Below are 22,487 nucleotides of genomic sequence, written 5' to 3' on the forward strand. Positions count from 1 at the left end.
CTCATGCTGGCCTTGTTTGGTGCTAATTGATCTTGCTTTTCCTTGTAATCCCATGCTCTTTAAATTGTTCTCTCTATGCAACTGTATGTAATGCTAGAGGTAACCCTGTTGGTCTGTTTGGTATTTTGAGACTAAAGTTAAACAATTCATTAGAATGCAATTAACTGTAAAGCCCTTGGGATAGCCCAAGAAGCCATGAATGGTGTTTGCAGAGTGCAGTTTCTTTCAGTTATAATATTACGCAAAGATATGGCAAAATATTAGTGGTCACAGTGCATGCTGGATTATGTAAGTACACTTATATTAGGCCAGCAGTTTTCTTTTTACTCTTCTTTTTATTTCACTGAATTCTTGTGACTGCCATTCTTTTACTGATTCCATATATTCTTTAAAAAAAAATATATCCATTGTCTTGCCCTTCCCTTCATCTTCCATTTCTCTGTGTTCTTCCTCTTCTTCTTCTGAGTCCACTCCAGGATCTGTGTCCTTTACCTCTGTCTCTTCTGGTTTTCTTGTTGGTTTGTTTGTTTTATTTTGTTGGGTATTTTTGGTCTTCTTATTTTTATTAGAAGTGTCTTGCTGCTGGTCTTCTTCCTCTGGGTTGGTCATCTGTTGTTTCTTTGATTTCTTTTTACTCTCTTCTTTCTAGCTCTCGTTATTTTCTGTGTTTTCCTCTTGCTGCTTTGTTGTGGCTGTCAATTTCAGCTGTGGAGATCGACTCCTCAGCTGGTCCCCCCTCCCGTCAGTGTTATTTTTGTCTTGCGCATGCGCGGTTGCGCACTTTTGTTTGGCTCTGTGAGCCATTTTTGTAGTCCCGAGTTCGGGGCTTCAACTGACCTTAGGGAGTGGGCTTCTCTCTCCGCAGCGGGCCTCCTCGGACAGGTAAGGCCTTGACCTTCTTCCTCCGACATCCTTTCTTCTTCTCTTCTTCCCATTGCTTTTGGCTTTTCTTTCTTAGCTGCCATTTTCTCCATACCTTTACTTTCACTTTATTTTGGTTTTTGTGTTTGTGCCTTTGTTTTTTCACTGTCTTTTTTTTACTTTTCCGGAGAGGGCTGGAGTTCCCCGACCGGCCACTACTCCATCACGTGACTCCCCACCGGCCAGCAGTTTTCTGATGAATATATAGAAGCCACCTTCAGCAGAGTGCTCCTGGTGTAAAGCTGGCCACATTTAATGTCAGTGGCAAAGCAAATGAGGAATGGATGAGAATCTGTCAGGCGACCTGTCAATCCCATTTGTATTTTACAGACATTTTCAGTGACAGGTCAGGTGGTCATCACCATTCCAGTGTGCAAGTATTTTAATATCAATTTGATTTAAGGTCATTGAATTGACATCGTAAAGGATTAGAAGGCTGTTTTTCTGATTAAAACTGCTTATTCTTTGAAATGATTATGCAGCAACCTAATAAATTTGGGACTCTTAGCCTCTTACACCCCGGTATGTTTCGAACAGTGGAAATAAACCGGAGCCCCAGAGAAAATCCATGCTGACATGGGGGAGAACGTACAAACTCCTGACAGACAGCGTGGGATTCGAACACAAGTCCCAATCACTGGCGCTGTAAAGGTACTGCACTAACTGCTATGCCAACCGTGCTGCACTCATGTCTAGACAGTAATTTTTAAGCTTTGTTTCCTGAGTAGTTAATTGGTTGGTCACTGTAGAATATCTTTTCTCCTGACTTTGCTTTGTTCAAATCTCTCTTACATTAATTTCCGTATCATCATCTTACAACTGAACAAAATCTCCATTTATGTATCATTCTTAATGCAAAAGACAAAACATAAAACCTTTTGCAGGTACATTATCAAAGAGAAATGGACATATTGCATCCAATTGGGCCATCCCCCAACAGGCCTCATGCACACACCTCCTCTGCAATTTCAGTAACTTCTTTAAACTATAACATCCTGAAATCGTCCAATGCAACAGAGTGGTCCATGAGCGGAGATGAGACCACGGGCAGGGGGTCTCTCTGGAACTGTCAACAACAGAGGAGAACCAGCTGAGCTGATATGGCAGATGGTCAAAGCTAAGGGGACATCTACAACATAAAATGACAGAAGGAGAAGAAGAGAATGAAAAGAACTGACTCAGTGGAATTTCTTATTTGTTTTTATTGAGTGACAACATTGTTTGACGGGTTTAATATATCCTATTTTCTGAACTTTAAATGAATGGGAGGGGAGGTAGGGAGGGAGGGAGGGGAGGAGGAGAAAACGACACTGTATATGTTCAAGAGGGAAAATGTATGTATCTTGATCAATGTGTTTATAGTGTGAAAAATAAAAAATTTTTTAAAAAAAGAAATAAAGAGGCAATGAGGCATTGGAAGGGAATGCTAGAAGTTTGGGGAGAGTTAACAACAATTACAGATTTTTTAAATTGGAATGAATTTAACAATATGTAAAATAAATTAAAGATACATTTGATTCATGCAAATTAAGTTTAAAATATCAATAAGCAAAAACATTGCCTTTACTTGCTGTTTCCATTCAGGCTAGTGACCCCATTTTAAAGGGACTGGGATGGGCTAGATACACCAAGTATAATGGGAAGAGCACAGGAGTTAGAAATGAAGTGTTTGCTGCTCATCGGCTCAACAAAACTGTGTTCAGCCACTGGAGTTAGTGCCGTGTCCGGTGAGATCGTGGGAGTTCGGATGCACTGTGATCTGACTTTGAGTACATTCTGCCCTTCCATCCGATGCTCAAGCAGATCAGGCCGTTCTGTCTAGAACGATAAGCTGAAGAAGATGACAATCTGAGACAGACGCCCATAAACAAGACTGAAGAGGCAGGGTTTAAAAAGTATTTTAAAGGATGAAAAAGTTGGTAAGGTTTAGGAAGGGAAAATACTAAAGGTTTGGGCAGGGGAAGACATTGCTGACAATATTGAAGTGACAAAAGTCAAGAATACGCACAAATTCAGAAATGAATTAATGCAGACATTGCCAGGGTACAAGTCTGGAGATGATTACAGACAAGGGCGAGGGCTAGACCAATGAGGAATCTGAAGACACAGCTGAAGCAGGGAATTCCACATGGAAAATCAAGTATCTGAAGAGCTATCTCAGCATTCTGTAGCATACTCCACCAACACCCAAATCTTCAAGCCCATGTTACTTCCAGCTGCCAATCTAGAATAAGAATGCACAACCTGGTTAACCAATTCCTTCATGAAGGACTCATGCTCAAAATGTTGGTCATATATCTTTGTCTCCTATGAATGCTGTGTGACCTGCTGAGTTTCTTCAGCAATTTTGTGTACCTACTACAATCACAAAGTCTGCAGACTTTCTTATTTCACATTTCTAACCAATTCCTGTGGTTTTAATGGTTTGATTACAATGTAACAATGTAAAAAAATACCTGATTTCTCTGCCCTAATGAAAAAGTCTAGAGCCTAATGAAAAGGCAACTGAATTTCTCCCCAGCCCTGTTTCTTTTAACCACGGTGGAGTTTAACCAAGATCTCCTGGTCTGGAAACACAATACAACCCAAATTCTATATTGTCACTCCAACAGAACAAGAGAACAACTGTGAGAAAGATAAGGAATAATAGAACATCAATCGGCCAGGCCAGTTCCTAAATTGAACAATGTCTCTTTGTTCCCCACTTGTGCCTACACCATCTGTATCCCCAACAGGCATGGGAGTCATCACCCTCAGAATACACTTCTGATGGAGATCAGGAAAGGTAAAAATCACCATTTGAAATTTGCTGGCCAATCCTTAATGTTTCACTAAAAATAACAAGTGGTAATGCCTTTTGAATTCTGAGGAGAAATCTAAAGAGTTACTTCCCAATAATCTTCAAGTGATTTTCTTCATGCACATTGTTCCCCAAGTTCCCAATGATTTTCAAAGATCCAAAGTTGAACTTTGACCCCTTTTAAAAAAGTGAATTAATTGGGGGGAGGGGTGCATTCCCACCATAAAACACAGATAACATGTGGTCCAGAGCTAAACATTTAAAAGTTGAAAAATGGGGCTCCCCAGCAGATAAAGGCAATATTTTTGCCTAATTGATATTTTAAAACTTAATTTACATAACTCGCATGTAATTTAATTTATTTTACGAATTATTAAATTCAATCCACTTTATTTTACTTTAATTGTTGATAATGCTACACAAACCTGGTATTCTCTTCCAAAGCCTCATTGGCTCTTTATTCCTTTAGGGTAATCCTTAACACTTAGTTTTTAGCCGTGTGCTCGATCAACTCAGATTGTAAACTGGTAGAGTATGATCAAATGGGCTGAAAGTCTTATCTCTCAACTTTGCACTGTAATTTGTGAAAGTTAACAGACAGATGCCTCAAACTCTGACCGTGTCATGGAAAGTGTGCTGATCACCTGCATCATGGCCTGGCATGGGGATATCAGTATCGCTGAGTGTAAAGCCTTGCAATAGGTAGTGGACACAGCCCAGGACATCATAGGCAAAACCCTCCCCATCAATGAGAACATCTACAGGGAATGCTGCCATCAGAGAGCAGCAACAATCCTCAAGGATCCACAGCACCCAGCCCATGCTCTGTTCTCACTGCTGCCATCAGGAAAGAGGTATCGGTGTCACACATCTCACACCACCAGGTTCAGGAACAGCTGCTCCCACTCCACCATCAGACTCCTCAACAATAAACTCAATCAGGGACCTATTTAAGGATTCTTACTGTTGCACTTTATTGATTTTCTTCCTCTCTATATTGCACAGTTAGTTTATATTTCTTTATTTGTTTAGATGTGTACATTGAATACAGCTTTTTTTTTGCATTGTGGTGATTCTGCCTCACCTGCAGGAAAAAGAATCTCAGGGTTATATGTGATGACATGTATGTACTCTAACAATTAATCTGAAATCTGGATCAGAGGAGATGACCCTATGGGACAGTGACCACGGTGGCAAACCAGTTCTGTGGCTTTGTGGCTGAAGAACACACGGATGGCGAGTTGTGGCGACTCAAGCCAAGGAACCCAAGTAGGCTGTGGGCTGCTGACGACTGCAGTCAAAGGACTTACACCAGGCTGTGAACTGCTGGATACTGGCTCGAGACTGGCTGAAGGGGTACCAGGTATCAGAACTGGGTTGTGAGAGGGCTGCCGAGAGCGTTGAAGGCTTCTTGACTATGTCGGAGGTTTGGATCGGGACCTCAGGTTGACGATGGTTTGGGCAGAAGGCCGTGTCGCTTCAGAGTCTATGGCCACTCAGTAACTCTTTTGCTTCTATTTCTCTGACTGTAAAGGGTGCCAGGCAATTTCTGCTGATGACAGATATTTGTCTCCCTTACGGAAGACTAAAGTCAATTTTGTGTAATATTACTCCTATTTTAATACATGACAATAAAGGAATCTTGAATTTTGAGACAATCCATGGAGAAAAGTGGGTTTCAGGCTGCATAACTTGGTTAGACTGATCCATCTGGAAATGTATTCTCACAGCAATTCTGCATTTGAAAACAGGGTTATGCCAGACTAATGCAATATTGGGACAAGTCTGGTGCCAAAAGTACACAAAGAAATTTGACTCCTGATTCTTTATCCCTACTTGTGTTTCCCCAAGCATTTTCTACCCAGCATAAAACTTTCTTATCTGATGGGAAACTGCAACACCTAAAATTTATCTGCAATGATATTTTCAATCTCCTGGTTTGAAAAATGACTCACACTACTTTAGAGTGACAAATGCACAATGGATCAGTACAGAAGTGAACCTTTAGTCGACCACATCCAGATTATCATTAAAAATTTTTCCAATGTCTTTGCGTTGCATTTACAGTGAATGAAGATCAGGTCCATTCTGACATATCGCCCAGTTTACTTGCGAAACAATGGCAGGGATTTACCCAAATCCCCATATATTGCTCAGACCAGTCAGGAGGACAATATACCGGCTATTGCCGCAAAGTTTACAGTACCGAGGGGGTATCGCCCAGCCACTAATAGATGATATTGCGGGGTCTATCACATATATGGTGTTGAATGCTTTTCAGGAGATGGTACTAGAAGAATCCATCAAGAAGTACCCCTGCCCTGTTAACTGCCCTCTGTTGGAGGTGCCTAAGGTAAACCCCATGATATGGGACAATTTGAAGGTTCCCACAAGGGCAAAAGACATGAAACTGCAAAGACTACAGAAGTCAGTGGTTAAAGGTATCACTGCATTTGCACAAATGCTCTCACATAATTTATTGGAGATCCAACAAGAAGCTCGAGGGCTGTTATCCCATGCAAACTATGAACTGAATGCCTTCAGGAAGGAGCTGATCAAGCTTGACCTAAATAAAAGATATGATAATTTGTGCAGACCATCTAACCCTGTAACAAAATTTCTATTCAGTGACGATCTCAGCAAACAGGTGAAAGATTTGAGTGAGCAGCAAAAGGCAGCAGTTGGCATGGTCAGATGTTTGAGAGCACAGGCAAGAGAACCTGTTATGTTTCACCCCTATCGCAGGAATTTAAGTGGATTATCTGAGGCCGTTTCCCGCTCCAAGTGGGCAACATCCTCTATGGAGACACCGGCAGCAGAATTTTCCTGCTCAAAGTGCTTCACGTAGGTGGGCCCAGAATGCACCAGCCCATAGACTAGGTGGGTCGAGGAAGTGAACGTTACGCATTTACAGTTGAGTACTCTTGATAATTACAAGGCTTTAAAGGTTGGCGGGCGATTAACGCTATTCTATGATAGATGGTGTAATATTACCACTGATGCTTCTATTCAGCAGGCAGTAAAGGGTTATAAAATCAAATTTGACCCACAGAAATCCTCTCCGATAAGGAGGAAGGGTCTATATACATAAATGCGCAGACCGCAACTGACGGAGGCTGGACACGCCAAGATCATGGCGTTAAAAAGGAAAAACATTATTGAACGTTGTAGCCATGAAAACCATGAGTTTGTTTCAAACATTTTCACGCGACTCAAAAGAAGTGGCGGCATAAGAGTTATACTGGATCTATCGGATCTTAACAAATATATCTTGTACAGACATTTTAATATGGAAAACATATATTCTGCATTGCCTATGTTAAGCAAGGGGTATTACATGGATTCGATAGATTTGCAAGACGCATATTATTTGGTTGCAATCTGCCCACAGCACAGGAAGTTCTTAAAATTTTCCTGGAAGGGAGAACTATGGCAGCATAAGGCTTTGCCGAATGGGCTGAGCTCAGCACCCAGGGCATTTACCAAGTTTCTGAAGCCGGTATTGGCCAAGCTCAGGAAAGAGGGGCACATGGTAATGGGTTACCTCGATGATACTCTTATCATGGGCAAATCGTTCAAAGAAACAAAAAGGGCAGTAGCAGCCACTTCGAGATTGTTAAGCCACATGGAGTTTCTTATACATCCCGAGAAATCAGTGTTGGTGCCTACCAAGAGGTTAAAATTCCTCGGCTTCATTATTGATACAGAAGACATGAGACTTACCCTGCCAGAGGATAAAGCAGCAGAGATCAGAACTGCCTGCAGAGGGCTTATGACAGGGTGTTGTCCCTCCATAAAAAAGGTGGCCAGGTTGATTGGGAAACTGGTGGTGGCTTTCCTGGCGGAACAACATGGCCTGCTAAGTTATAGGTTATTGGAAAGGGATAAAATATCTGCTCTTAAGGCAGCCAGGGACACTTTGACAGGTCCACGAGGCTAACTAGTGAGGCCAGATCCAACACTGGTATGGTGGATCAACCATATCTCGCAGGCTCACGCGCGGATTGAGCTCAGAAAGATGGTGCTGGAGATCAGGTCAGATGCCAGTGGTGAAGGTTGGGGAGCCATGAATCTAAAGGTCTCTACTGGGGGCAGATGGACAGACATAGAGCTCAGGGAGGCCTCTAAATCAGGCATTAATTGGAAATGCTGGCGGAGTTTCTAGAGCTAAAGTCTTTCTGTGCGAAGGAAGCTGATATTCATGTACTGCTGAGGTTAGATAACACTTCAGCTATGGCCTATCTCAATAATATTGGAGGTCTTAAATCTCCTTCCTGTAACAAGTTAGCCACTGAGTAATGGCACTGGTGTATATAGAGGAGCATTTGGGTTACTGCTGCCTACCTGCCGGGTTGGAACACCGTACAGGCGGACCTGATGTCCAGGAAATTCAATGATAGCACTGAGTGGACTAGCAAACACCTTTGGCATGCCAGAGATTGATTTGTTTGCATCCAGGCTTAATGCTCAGACTCGTGGTGTGCCTCAGAGATCGAAGCTGGGACCATTGTTATTTGTCATCTATATCAATGATCTGGATGATAATGTGGTAAATTGGATCAGCAGGTTTTCAGATGATACAAAGATCAGAGGAGTTGTGAAAAGCAAAGAAGATTTTCAAAATTGCAGAGGGATCTGGACCAGTTGGAAAAATGGGCTAAAAAAATGGCAAATGGAATTTAATATGGACAAGTATGAGGTGATGTACACACGATAAATGGTAGGGCAGTGAGGAGTGCAATAGAATAGAGGAACCTGGGAATACGGATACACATTTCTCTTGAAGTGGCACCATAGGTGAATAGGGTAGTAATGAGAGCTTTTGACATATTGGCCTTCATAAATCAAAGTATTCAGTATAAGAGTTGGAATGTTATGGTAAACTGATGAGGGCAAATTTTGAGTATTGTGTGCATTTTTGGTCACCTAACTACAGAAAAGATATCAATAAGATAGAAAGAATGCACAGAAGATTTACTCGGATGTTGTCAGGACTTCATGAACCGAGTTACAGGGAAAGGTTAAATAGGTTAGGACTTTATTCCCTGGAGCGAAGAAGAACAAAGGGAGATTTTATAGAGGTATTTAAAATTATGCTGTGTTTCTCCAGCATTTTTGTGTATCAACTACCATCACAGGGTCTGCAGATTTTCTTATTTCACTATAAGTACCATTACATTTGAGATCTCAACCATCAAAGACACGAGTAATACTGTGCAGAAAACCCAGGATCATTCCCATCCAATTTACATTCAGGCACTGATATACAGCATCATTTCTTTATTTGAGTTGAAACAAAATCCTGAAGTTCTCTGACCCAACAGAAATGAGCAGATCAAGAAGGCTCTCTATTACCGCCTGCTCCAGGTATGGGCATCCTCCAATCAACCCACATTCCTCAGAAATAAATATATACAGTAAAACCCCTGGTATCCAGCACCCATAGGGATTGGTAGATGCCAGATAAGTGAATTTTCCAGTTGCTTGAGATTGCATGTTACGTGACTTGTGAACTAATGGCAAGACATGCCAATTTTAAACTTCTGTATTTTTTCCCTATTTATTTTCACAATTTTTTTTGCCAGTTGCTCAAGGTTATCGTTTGCTCGAATTCTGGATAACAGGGGTTTTACTGTATTCTGTTTGCATCCCTTACCTTTGCCAGGTGCATCTGTAACTTTTTCTTGGCATCACCAATTTCAAAGATGCGATGTGTAAATGCAAGATTGACATTGTTAAATTGCTTCCACAATTCCTCTGAAGTCGCAGCTAGAAGTTTTTCAAGCTCATCTCGCAGTCTCGATGAGGCTGCCCGCTCACATTGTGAACGCAGGATGTTCTCTTCTGTATACTTCAACCAGGAGACAGGCGTTGAGATCCTAGCCAAGTAATACACATATGAATTGCTTAAGGTAAAAGCGCAATTTCAGTTGGTTTGAATTTAAAGCCTTACTGAAAAAACAGACTTTATTAAAATTTATAGATCTATTCTGAATCAGATGTTCTGTATTTTTATTTGCATGTAAATTTCACGTCATCAGTGGATGGAAGTTCCATCATAGATTTTCTTCTCCTTAAGGATTGATAGCTAATAGCTTTTTTAATTTACATCCTATATCCAATGATAAAATTAAAGGTGCTTGGAAACTGGAATTTGAGCATAAATCTGATGATTTATGGGAAAGAATTTTTTGATTTGTCAATACTTCTTCAATTTGTGCCCATCACTCTCTGATTCAGTTCAAGTTAGTGCATAGGGCACATATGTCTAAGGACAGATTGGTCTGTGTTTTTCCTAATACAAGTCCTATTTGTGATAGGTGTAAATCCAAAGAGGCCAGTTTGGTCTTATACAAAGTTAGATAATTTTTGGCAAGGTGTTTTTGAAACTTTAGGTGAAGTGTTGGACCTAGATTTACAGCCAAACTTACAGCTATTTTTGGGATCATGCTTTGTACCTGCTTCAGCCCAAAGGATAGTAGCCTTTTTAACATTGATGGCAAGGAGAGTTATATTAGTCAAATGGAAAGATTGCAATTTGCCTTCTTTTCTTCAATGGCTTTCCTCCATCATATCATGCTTAGATTTAGAAAAAAATTAGAAGTCAGACATTTGATACCGAAAAAACCTGGCGACCATTTATTCAATATTTTTGCATGACTCAAACTAATAAACAAAATTCAACCACTTCCAGTCTGTTTTTTTCTCTCCAAGTGTGTTGTGTTTACTCAGAGTCTCTTTTCTACTTTCTTTGAAATTACTCTCAGAATGGATTGACCTGTTGTTTTTGTTTTTTGAGGTTTTTTAATCCTTTTTTTCTCCATCGGAATTAGATGTCTTTTTTATAGTTTTAAGCATTAACTCTTTATTTCCTTACTCGATGCAACTGTTAATATATGGAAATGTTGAATTAATTTAAAAGTACTTGGTGGTTATATTCAAGGACAATGTTTATTACTTTTTGTAGTTTTCTGTATATTATTGTTTTTTTTTGTGGAAAATTAATAAAAAGATTAAAAAGGAAAGATTTCCTTCTACTTGACTGAAAACAGTTAAATAAAATGAATCACTTAGGCCAACTGAGACTGAGGAATCTTTGAGTCAGCAGGCCTACAGTAATCAACAGAAGTGTTGTTTATTTTGTGGTGAGGGAATATAAGTTTACAAACTTTATTCCTTCACAACCACAGTTAATGATTCAGAACATTAAAATGGAGACAGGCATGTTCATCCAAATAACCTCTTTAACTCTTCCTGTATAATGTATCATACAATGTGTGCTGGTGTATTCGGTCTCTTTAGTACTTCCAATGTACCATACTATTTAAATAGGAGGTGGACATGTTCATGTGGATTTCTTCACTAGATTTATTAATCATTGATATGGATGGCACAATTCCTTTAGTCCTATCACGTTGAGAGCTACAGAATTGAATTCACCACTCTTTGTGCAGAAAAAGGGAATGAATATTATATATACCAATGCATTCCTGCTCCACTTCTTTGCCAAATATTTAAGGCACCCAGCTGCTCTTGATTGAAAAATTATGTTTAGGACAGGAAATATTCTTTAAAAATGTATTGCATTCCCTCTGTGGTTTTCTTCTTCAAAAACATGACAACACAAGTTGGTTGTTGTTTTCGTACTGAAAGTTGAGGCCCCTGTGGTCTTTACCAATGGCGAGATCTTTCAAACAAGAGGTAAACCCATCACAACAAGACAATGGAGTTTGTTTTGAAAACTGCCTGCTGAGAGAAAAAAAAAGCGCCATCCAGCAAACCATGCACTGGAGATGCATTCAGCAAACCTAAGCCTGAATGGTAGACAACTATACCAACAACCTGTAATGAAAGGTGAACTTGAGTCGACGAAGTTGAGAAACCATACTGACCATTTTGGAACTCTCCACAATTGGATTTATTAAAAACATGCATGTTTGCAAATAGCTTTCTCCACCACTGAATGTTCTCGTGTTTTTATTGGATGGCATCACTGCTGGAAAGATTTATCTGCATATAGTGCCTGAGCCAAACAGACAGAACAGCTCAATTTGCTCTGTTTTCCTCCTTCACAGTTTCAGGGAAAATTCCAAAGGAAATTGCAGCAGTGAGTTTGTACTTACTTTGGAAATCCACTCCTGTCTCCCTTCTCGCAGGAATCAGAAAACAGCTGTAAGCAACGACCCAGTCAAAGACAAATAGTCTGCCTCTGACTTCAGGCTGTGGTAGAAGTATATTGCAAGGAATGAAGAATCAACCTAATTTATTAAATATCTTTAATTGCTAATATGCCTTGAAGGCGCAGATCTCCCATCAGTAAAACCTCACAGTTAACACGTTCCCCATCTACGTGTGTCCATTTTCATTTGAGATCCTGGGCAGAAGTAGTTGCTGGGGTTCAGTGGTGAGAATGGAAGGTCATCATTAGACTACATCCTGAGCCAACATTCCCAATGAGCTCTGTCAATGGTCAGCCCAGCTTATGTATTCCCATGACTTGATGAGTCACATTTTTGAATTTTACTAAAATGCATACTTTATACTTCAGAGTTCCTTAGTGATGGGTGTGTCCCAGTGGGGTGCTCTTTTACTTGTGAGTCAGAAAATTGTGGCTTCACATTCCACTCCAGAAATTCAAGTTCAAATATCCAGGCAGTGACTTCAGTTTAATACTAAGGGAGTGTTGTATTACTGAGGTTTATGTATTCTGAGATAGTAAACCAAGGCTTTATCTGTTCTCTTGGATGGATATAAAAGAACTCACGGCAAGAACTCATGGCACTATTTCAAAGAACAAGGGAGTTATCCCTGATATCCAGGGTGATATTTATCCCTCGTTCAACATAAATAAAGCATACTTCTGGTCATAATCGCATTTGTTAGTAGAACTTCGTTCGAGGCATGTTAGATATTGTGTTTCCTGCATCAATTCTGTAACTACAATTATACATATTTAATTTGCTACAAAGCATTTTTGGATGATGTGAAAGGTGTTCATTTACTCCAGTATATTTTCAGTTCTAACATCATTCTTAGAATAACTTCTGACTAGAAAGTAGCCACCTACAACCGTAAATGACTAGACTAGTCTCAGAAAAATTGCATCATAAGAATATAGAAAATAAGAGCTGGAGTAGGCCATTAAGCCTGCTTGAACTTTCAACAAGAGCATGGTTGATCTGACTAGAAACTTAGCTCCATTTCCCAGCCTGTCCCCACAACTATTAATTCCTCTATTCTTCAAAAATTTATGTCTTAAATATGGTTAATACTTGTTTACATGGACAAAGAATTCCACAGATTCACTACTCTCTGGGAGAGCAGTTCCTCATTATCTCTTTCTTAAATTTAGTCCCCTGAATCTTCAGGCTTTGACCCCTATTTCTAGCTTTGTTTGCCAGTAAAAACAACTTCCCTGCTTCAACTTTATCTATTTCTTTCATAATTTTATATGTCTCAATAAGATCCCCTCTCATTCTTCTCCCAGTGAGTAAAGTCCCAGGATCAATCCCCCCTCATGAACTAATCCCCTAATTTCCAGAATGAATTTGGGGAACATTCTCTGCACTTCTTCCAAAGCCAGTATATAGTTTTTTCCATTACATTATCTTGAATATTTAATTAAAGTTTTTCATTTTGAGTAGATGTACACCACTCCTGTCACAAGTCTGACTTTATCTTTGTTCTGGTTCAGGGATTTCCAAGTGATGTTTTTGAAAGATTGTGCATTTTTCAACATGTAGATGCTGAACATGTTCTGAATCTCAGGTGGTCAAGGACACAGGAAAGGAATTTTCAAGAACAGATTGCACTCCTCTGGAAATGGTCAAAATTGGTTAATTTTCCCCACACACAAAGGTTAAATCATATTTCCCAATGCCAGGTGAATATCCCTATTTAAATCTAAATTTAAACCCAAATACCCCAATGAACCTACAACACTTGGAAGGCGGAAGGAAACCTGAGCACCCAGAGAAAATTTATTCAGACACGGAGAGAACATACAAACTCCTTACAGACAGCACCCGATTTGAACCTGGGTCACTGGCACTGTAAGAGCATTGAGCTAACTGCTACACTAACCGTGCCATGCCAAATTTAAATATTTTTGGAGCTTGAAGTTATTCAAGAGTGTTGCATGGATCTCCTTTCTAAACACCATTAGTTAGAATGGTCATATTATTTGGAACTTTCCAATCTCAAAGTATTAATTGTCCTGATCAGTGAAGGATCCCTGAAAAACAAGATGATTTCTCAGTTTTACAGTCTAGGGAACAGAAAATAAGGCCATATTAGCAGTGAAAGGAATAATTTGAATTGCTTAATACTTAAATGTTGTATGCTACCAGATCTTCTGAGAGCAAGTTGCCAACTGATACACATTTTACCCATGTGTGGTCTGCGTTTGTGGGATCCTAGGGCCACCTTGGGTAGGTGGGTTTCTTAAAAGGTGCCTCTGCTCTGCTTTGTTGATATAATTGCTGTCCTCATTATTGCATCTCCATGCCATTCTTTGCCATATACTCTGCCAAATTTGCATTGATTGAACATTTTAACATGCTCCTTCTCCAGCCATTGTTGATTATCCTTTACAGACTGTGCTATCCCACCAGAGATCCTTGTCTACTGGTTGCAGTCATTAGAACTCTGGCACTTGGCTGACTGGCATGTAGTTATATAAGTAAAGCTCACACCAAATTGAGACCGTTGAGTTGTTGGATTTCTATTTCTTCAGAAAATCTGATCTAGTTACGCAGAAAAGGGCGAGATTCCATGTAGGCCAATAAATGAGAGTGAAAAAAGCATCAGGATGATTTGTTGACACCTGAGACAGATGGGTATACAAGGTCAGAGATCCATCTTCACTGTTCTGTTTCACAAGATATTTTAGCTCAGATAGTATCTGAAGTAAGAAGTCTCTTTGCAAAGTGGGGGATTGCACAGATGAAGCTTTCATATGACCCTTTGTCCCAGTTCATCAAAGAGAAGCATGCCCAATCAGGGAATATGTAGTTGACATGTCAGAAAGATAAGGATCTGACACAAAGAGGAAAAGGAAGTATTAATTGGATGCAGTTGGGGATAAGGTCAGGTTGATGAGGACAGAAATGTGCCAGGGTCTGCCTTCAGCTCAAAAGTAGCACTGTTGCCATAATGCACACTCCCACTGGGTGCTCTAAAGACAGTCCTGAAACTCAGTCTCAAACATCAAATTAATTTATGTGATCAATCTTTGTTGCTTTTTCACCTTAATGAAGCTTACCAGTTAGGGTCTGGGCTACTGTGTCCTTCATACCTCTGTGAAATGGCTGACACGAGGCGTAGATTTTTCATCGGAACTTTCACTGAGTAATACAGTATCTTTGAGTCTAAGTTCATCGCCACAGTTTTAGCCATCATTTCCAGGGCCTACCTCAACAATTTTGTGAGTCAAATATATACAAATTATTGTACACATCAACAGGGGTTAATAAACAAAAAAATGCCAAATTGTGCAGAAATCTTTGTTGGTGAATAGACGCAGTCCAAATTGCTGCTCCCATGATTATTGATTGCACCACAAAATCCCAAATGTCAGTGAAGGACTTTCAACAAGCAATCAGTATCCTTGTTTATGACAGCAGATGTGCCATCTTCAGCTTCAAAAGGGGTGCTGACCCTTGGGCTTCATCCTAAAACCTCTTCAAATGCAGTGTGTCCAAGTGGCCTGGGTGTGGATGTAGTGACCTTAAGGGGAAAGGCTCTCCAACTCACTCTCTGTGAGCAATAGGTATTCTCTGTGCCAATACGTATTCAGTTTTACTGGTTTCGGAAAAAGCGGGATTCACGTCAGCGGCAATATTCCTAGATTACACACTGCAGGTGCTATGAAAAGCTCTCTCAACTCTCATCCAACTGCAATGGGAATAGTAGATAAAACTGTGGATGGAGGAGCTTTGCATGAACTTGCTGAGAACAAGACAGTAGTAGCCCATCATACAAATCTGAATTATCAGGGCATTTTCAGTGAAAAAAGAAAATGGGAGAGATGGAAATTTGCCTGCCCCTTTGCCACAAAAGAATCCAAAATCTACCCACATGACCAAATTATCAGAAGAACACACTCCATTTTAACATTTTGTCCCTTTCCCATCAAACACCTGAAACAATTCTTGTGAAACAAGTTTAATGGAGTTTCTCTCGCTGTTCATGTCCTTATGTTAACTTTGAATGCATTTATCTTCAGGTATAAATTTTCCAAAACAAGGTATCAGATTGGGCTATTACACTTACGTAGCATTCACTTGCTCAATTCCACAGTAATAGTTGATACCATCCGAGGTGTTCTTCAACTGATGTGCCTTATCATCAATCCAGTATGCAGAGCATTTGTCACATAGATCTCTTTCCAGTTCATGTTGGGCAGCCCTGTTATTTCTGTTAATAACAAACAGAAAGGTCCATGTTTGCAAGGTAACTTCATAGAAGGAAATAGTAAAGATCCACCTTACCTGCTGCTGTTTAAACGTAGTTTAGAGGTTAGGTGTGAGAAGATCCTTCAGTTTACCCACTGGATGCCACGATTGTTCTGCAGATTTGCGGTCAAAAATCACAATTGGAAGAAAAGCTGGCAAAACAACAGGCAGTTCCATTTTTTTGTTAAAACACACAGAACTGCTGGAGGAACTCAGCCAGTCTCACAGCATCCATTGGAGGTAAAGATATATCACCGCCGTTTCAGGCCTGAGCCCATTTTCAACGGACAAGCAAAGAACAAGAAGGCATCTGAATAAAGACTGAAGAATGTAAAACAGAGGAGTCCAGACCAACAAAAGATGTTAACTGAATATGATAAAAGGAGAAGTGAGAATTTATTTAGGCTCTTTTCAAGGAGACAGAGGGAAAAGGGAAGAGAGAGACACACCCAGCTGGGGGAAAGGCAACAGGGAGAAGAAGAAGTGGTGGGGGTGGGGGGTAATGGAAGCCGGAGAAGTCAATGTTAATGCTCCAATTTTTTAGAGGGCAAATTACAGCAACTTAAATGAGCTGGCAAGCCACTTTCATAGAACACAGAAAAATGAAGAACAGAAATAGATCATTATGGCCCAGGATGCCTAGGTACTCTAACCCCATTTGCCTGCATTAGGCCCGTATCCCTCTAGTCCTTCCTGGCAAATACATATCCAAATGCCTTTTAAACATTGTCCACCATCTTCTCTCGCAACCTGCTCCAAATATTCAATACGCTTGGTGTGAAAAAACCCTCAGATCTCCTTTAAACATTTTCCCTCAAATTAGTGCCCTCTATTTCTAGACTCCATTAGTCGGAAAATATATTTTATCTATCCTACCTGACCCCTCAATTTTATAAAGTCACCCCTCATTATCTATATCAAGTGAGGACAAACCCAGCCTAGTTAATCTCTCCTGATGACCATGGCTCTCTCTTCCACGTTATTGAACCTTTTCTGCACTCTCGCTAGTGTTAACCTCTTGAACTGCTGGATTCATATGCAACAATGACTTGCTAGCTCAAGTCAATGGGTTCGCAACTGTCACACCTGTACAACGAGGATCATCTACAGGCTGGATCAAATGAGGATGATAGATGGGATTTTAACAATCTAGTCATTGGCACTGATACGAATTCCAGATCATTTGATCAACTGAATTTAAACTACAGTGAAAGTCCAAAAATTTGAATGCCAAAAATCCAGACCACCCGAGAATCCAAACTCCTCGGAAACTCTCAGTTTTTGTTTGCAAGCGTGAGTACATGAGTACACACGTAAGTGCCACAGATGCACAGTGGCAAGAAGCGACCAGGTGGAAGTCATAGAAATGAGAGAAAATTTATATTTTTTTTTTCACTTTGTATTTTATATGAAATAATGTTTCATTAATAAATTATCCAAATTTACCTGTTTATTCTCCTTAAATTCGAATTTTAAAAATACTGCCCAAGAATCTGGACTGACCCAATCCCCGAGCAGTCTGGATTTTAGGACTTTTACTGTAAATAAATCTGAGCTCAACTTTCCAAAATTTTAGAACAGTACCAAAGTTCATGGCTCAGTTAAGCATCTCCTTCCCATGTTCAGTTAAGGTGCCAAAATGAAGGGCAGATTTGGAGGGTAAAATGGTGGCACTGAAGAATGAGAAAGAAAAGCAAGGTATGGGTTGAAAATAACTTTTGAACTGAAGGGAAGTACTAAGCATGGCCTCAGTACGTGAGGCTGTAGGAAAGGTTTAGCAATGAATAATGCTCAGTATTTTTCATTTTCTCATCCAAAAGTTGCAAAAACCATATGTTCTGCTGCAATAAAACTGTTCTCTTTCACAATTGCTCGATAACGTGTGTTAGTCAAAAGACATGAAGATTCCCAGCCAATATTGAATGCAATTTTTATCTGACCTTGTGTTTTAATTTATCAATGATTGCTCTAACACAAGGCAAAAGCAAAAGGTGAAACCAATACTCTGTTTGACCACATCCACAAGAATCCCAAACTTACATTTAATAGATTAATTAGAGTGGGAACTGAACCAACAATAGCAGGATGCTTTCAAGGACTCCAAGTCTGAGGGCTTTGAGTCATGCACAAGAGAGTAGACACCTTCAAGTTTTACCTTCTGTAAAAGACTACTCTGCATGCAATGACCATAGCACTTAGAATATCAAATTTTGTTTTAAGAACACATTTGAATAGCTGCAGTAAACATTCTAATTAAGCTCAAGACACTTTGCTGGGCAAATGCCTGGTGATGCCTGTTAAGAAGAACCATCAGGCGAGTCCTTCAAGAAGGATGAGGAAATGTGTAGTACCTGTACAGACAAGAGAATGAAGGGAGAGACCAGGTGATTATTGGAGTGTGTATCAGGATGAAAACATAGCCTGATCATTGCAGCCTGATAAGAGGGTGGATAAACCAATCAGCACAGGAACCCAAGACTAGTAGACATGAGATTAGGGAAGGGGTAGGAGGTTGAAATGAATCAGAGGCAAAAACAATTCTCCCAGAGGATGGTTGGAGTTTGGAATGAACTGAGTGGGCGGTAGAGTCAGGCATTGAAGAAGTAACTGGACCAGCACATAAACTAGCAAGCATACAAGGCTATGGACCAAATGGGGTGTGTATAGCTAGGTACCTGACGCTCATCGTGGATGTGATGGGTCAAAGGGATGGTTTCTGTGATCTATTAGTGATCCAATGGTGTTTGCCTGCTGCCTGTGTGGTATTAAATTGGCTTGTAGTAAAAACACAATCCTGGAGAAACTCAGCAGGACAAATAGTGCACTTTATATAGCAAAGATAAAGAAACATAACCTATGTTTCAGGCTTGAGTTCCATTAAGGTGTAAAAAACAAATAGGTAGGCACGTCATTGGTGGGGGGAGGGGCAGAGGGAAGAACCAATCCCACAGGCAGCAGGAAATAGGTGAATAAGGGAGGGAGGGCACACCAGCAAGCAAGGGGGAGGAAGAATGGCTCTGTGAATGGAGGGGGAAGGTGGCAGAGAGCTGGAGGAAAGAAGGGAAAGGGGAAGGGAGATAAAATGGAGAATAGTCTAGCAGAAACTGGGGAAGTCATGTTAATGCCATCCAGTTGGAGAGCACCCAGACAGAAAATCAAGTGTTGCTCCTCCAATTTATTGGTGGTCTGAGTGGGGCAGTACAAGGCCATGGACAGACATGTCAGCATGGGAGTGGGGCGCAGAACTGAAGTGGTCGGCCACTTGGAGATCCTGACCACTGATGCGGACAAAGCAAAGGAGCTCAGTGAAGCGATCTTCCAGACTGTGCCCAGTCTTTCCACTGTAGAGAAGGCCGCAATAGGAGCACCGGATGTAGTAGATAACTTTTGCGGATACACAAGTGAAGTGTTAATTCACTTGAAAGGACTGTTTGGGGGTCAAAGTGGTAGTGAGGGAGATGATGTGGGCACTTTTGCAGCCCAAGGGAAGGTGCAAAGGAGGCAATTGATAGGAAGGGATGAATGGATAAGAGAGTCACGCAAGGAGAGGTCCCTATGGAAGGCAGAGAGGGAACGATGTGTCTGCTGGTGGGATCACGTTGGAGGGGAGGAAATTACGGAGGATCATGTGTTGGATGTGGAGGCTAGTAGAGTGGTAGGTGTGGACAAGGGGAATCCTGTGTTTATTACATCTGGGAGCAGAGCGGGCCAGGGCAGATGAGTGGGAAATGGAGGAGGTGCAAATAAAGACTGAGTTGATAGTGGTGGCATTAAATTGGCTTGGCAGAGCCTGTCAGCCTGCTGATTTTAACTAATTATCAACTGGCTGCAACAGAGAGGACTCTACATGCTGCTGACTGTATCACGATAGTGGAGCACAAGGAGGACTTTCAGGTCCCAATCACTGGTGCCGTGTGGCACACTGATGCTTCAGGTAGTGCAGCCACCTCACGGCACCGGACCCATGTTCAATTTGGATTCGCTGTGCTGTGTGCAGTTTGCACGTTCTCCCTGAGACCATGTGGGTTTTCCTGGAGTGTTCTGGTTTGCTCCTACATCTTAACCATGTCCAGATTGTAAGGTGCTTTGCAACTATAAATCTCCCCTAGTGTATGTGACTGGCAGAAGAATCAGGGGAGAGAAGTGGGGTGTTATTTGACAAGCGCAAGATAATGGGTTGCAGGAAATGAATGAGGGAATGGGTAGATGTGACTGCACTAAAAATTGGCATTGGCTCAATGATCCGCCTCGTCCTTTTCACATCATAATTGCAGAAGTTATTCAGTCTATCACATTCAGGAAGATCGAATGCAAAATTACATGTTTTGTTTTAATTATAAATGACAGAAACCTTTCAGTACACGTACAGAGTGAGCTAGGCATAAACTCTCAAACTTAGTGATAGGAAGTGAATTATCATTCAGATTTCAGTGCTGTAGCAAATTTAAAAATTACTTACGCAAGTTGTTCGGTGGCTCTCTCTATGCCTCTTTTCAATCTTTCTTGGATGCACTTGATTATTCTCATTTCCTTTTAACAAATAATAAAAAAAACTAGAAGCATCTTCTAATGTCCGTAATTCTGGTACACTTCTATCATGACCAGCAGAGTGGGGGTGGTAGAAAGGTGACACTCTTAAGCATACCAGTCATTTCTCACCCCTTGAGGGCCAGTGCCTAGATAAAAATTTTTTGTTAATCCAAGTTCACCAGGAATTTCTGTATTAATTATCAAGTTTATTACCATCCCAATGTACAAGTACAACCCAATTAAACAGCATTCTCCAGTCCTCAGTGCAAAAACATGCAAGCACATAGCCAGACATAACACACAAACAATGCATTTGCAGTGCATATATACATATATAAAAATAAATAAAATATTGTTTAATAAATAGTAGTCTTGGAGGGTTAGTATGAGCAGTTCTTGTGTCCTCAATGATGGAAGTTTGAAGTCAAATAAGTGGGGAAATTTGGTTTCCGTATAGATTCCTGGTGAACATCAGTTGTGTCGGATCTGGACCAGGAGACCAGCTGGGCACCTGAAGAACTGACAAAAATGTCATATATTTTACTTCTGCCCCTTTAAAAAGTAGGTGTAGAGTTTACATCGCTAGGGATGGGGAAATGGGTGCCAGTAAACAATGAGTTTCTGCCATTTCACGGCAGAATAGCTTTCTTGCTTCCTGTCAGCTGATTGAATGCTGATGCAATGCATTACGCAGCATGGCGAGTGGACTCTTGTGCATCCAGTGGTTTAGCCTCCCATGTGCCAATCTTCTGGGTTGATATATGGGAGAGAATAAGGAAAAGCTATAAACATCCGAAATAGAGTACAAAATACTCAACAGGGCGTGAAGCATTTGTGGGAGAGAAACGGTTAACATTTAAGGTCACAACATTGAATTTCTGATGAAACATTACTCTCTTTCTCTGTCCATCCATTTTTACATTTTTTTTTATTTTAAATTTAGGCATTCAGCATGGTAATAGGTATTTTCGGCCCACGAATCTGTGCCACTCAACTGACCTCCACCTCCAGTACGTTTTTGAATGGTTGGAGGAAACCAGAGCATTCAGAGGAAATCCACACAGACACGGGGAAAACATACAAACTTCTTACAGACAGGACCAGATTCAAACCCCAGTCCCTGATGCCTATTCAGCATTGCGCTAACCGCTACACTAACCACACCACCCTATTTTGCTTTTATAACGGCTCCAAGTTTCCCAGTAAAGGAGGAGATCTTGCACGAGCCTCCATTAACCATGTTGGGCTCAGCATTTATCAGGCATCAGCCCTCACACTGCAGGACTCAGACGCGGGCTCACTGGTCATTCCCTTGGCATTTCATTCATAAATTTGGCGTTAATTTTTGCTACTGGTGTAGAACATCACCTTTAATTCAGGGCTCGGAATGCACTGCTACATATATTTTAAGGACCACACCCATGGTTTTGCCCTGATTTTACAATCAGAATATAGAATTAATTTTGGGTTACCTCATTCAGAAGGAGTTTTCCTAAAAACACCTTTCAAAATTGGTAGCAAAAATTAAAGCCACTGTTGAGATTAGAATGTGGAGGAGATAACCAGTGTGACCACATCTAAGTGGTACAAAGCTGTATTGCTTCAGATGAGTAACTTTTAATTTGTAAAGAAGGATTTGGGCTCAGTTTTACAAACCTCCTGCTGATAATAGCCTACTTGTTAGCAATGTACACAAAAAAGGCACATTTGCTGATTAATTCTATCTGATCAGTGAATACCAGTGAACTACAAAATGCTAATATCAGCAAATGGATTCAGAT

General features: G+C 40.6%; 1 protein-coding gene across 5 annotated transcripts in view; it reads right to left on the reverse strand.

The window, feature by feature from the left end:
• Positions 1 to 22,487, reverse strand: part of LOC138747576 (tektin-3-like) — a 63,362-nt gene that overhangs the window by 24,309 nt on the left and 16,566 nt on the right. For all 5 annotated transcript variants that reach the window (XM_069906926.1, XM_069906923.1, XM_069906922.1 and 2 more), the window contains 3 exons: positions 20,636 to 20,706; positions 15,995 to 16,138; positions 9,378 to 9,600 (listed from right to left, as the gene is read on the reverse strand). In XM_069906926.1, coding sequence (XP_069763027.1) covers positions 9,378 to 9,600; positions 15,995 to 16,138; positions 20,636 to 20,706 — 438 coding nt within the window. The remainder of the gene's footprint in view (positions 1 to 9,377; positions 9,601 to 15,994; positions 16,139 to 20,635; positions 20,707 to 22,487) is intronic.

Source organism: Narcine bancroftii, chromosome 12 (assembly GCF_036971445.1).
Source record: "Narcine bancroftii isolate sNarBan1 chromosome 12, sNarBan1.hap1, whole genome shotgun sequence".
NCBI classification, from domain to species: Eukaryota; Metazoa; Chordata; class Chondrichthyes; order Torpediniformes; family Narcinidae; genus Narcine; species Narcine bancroftii.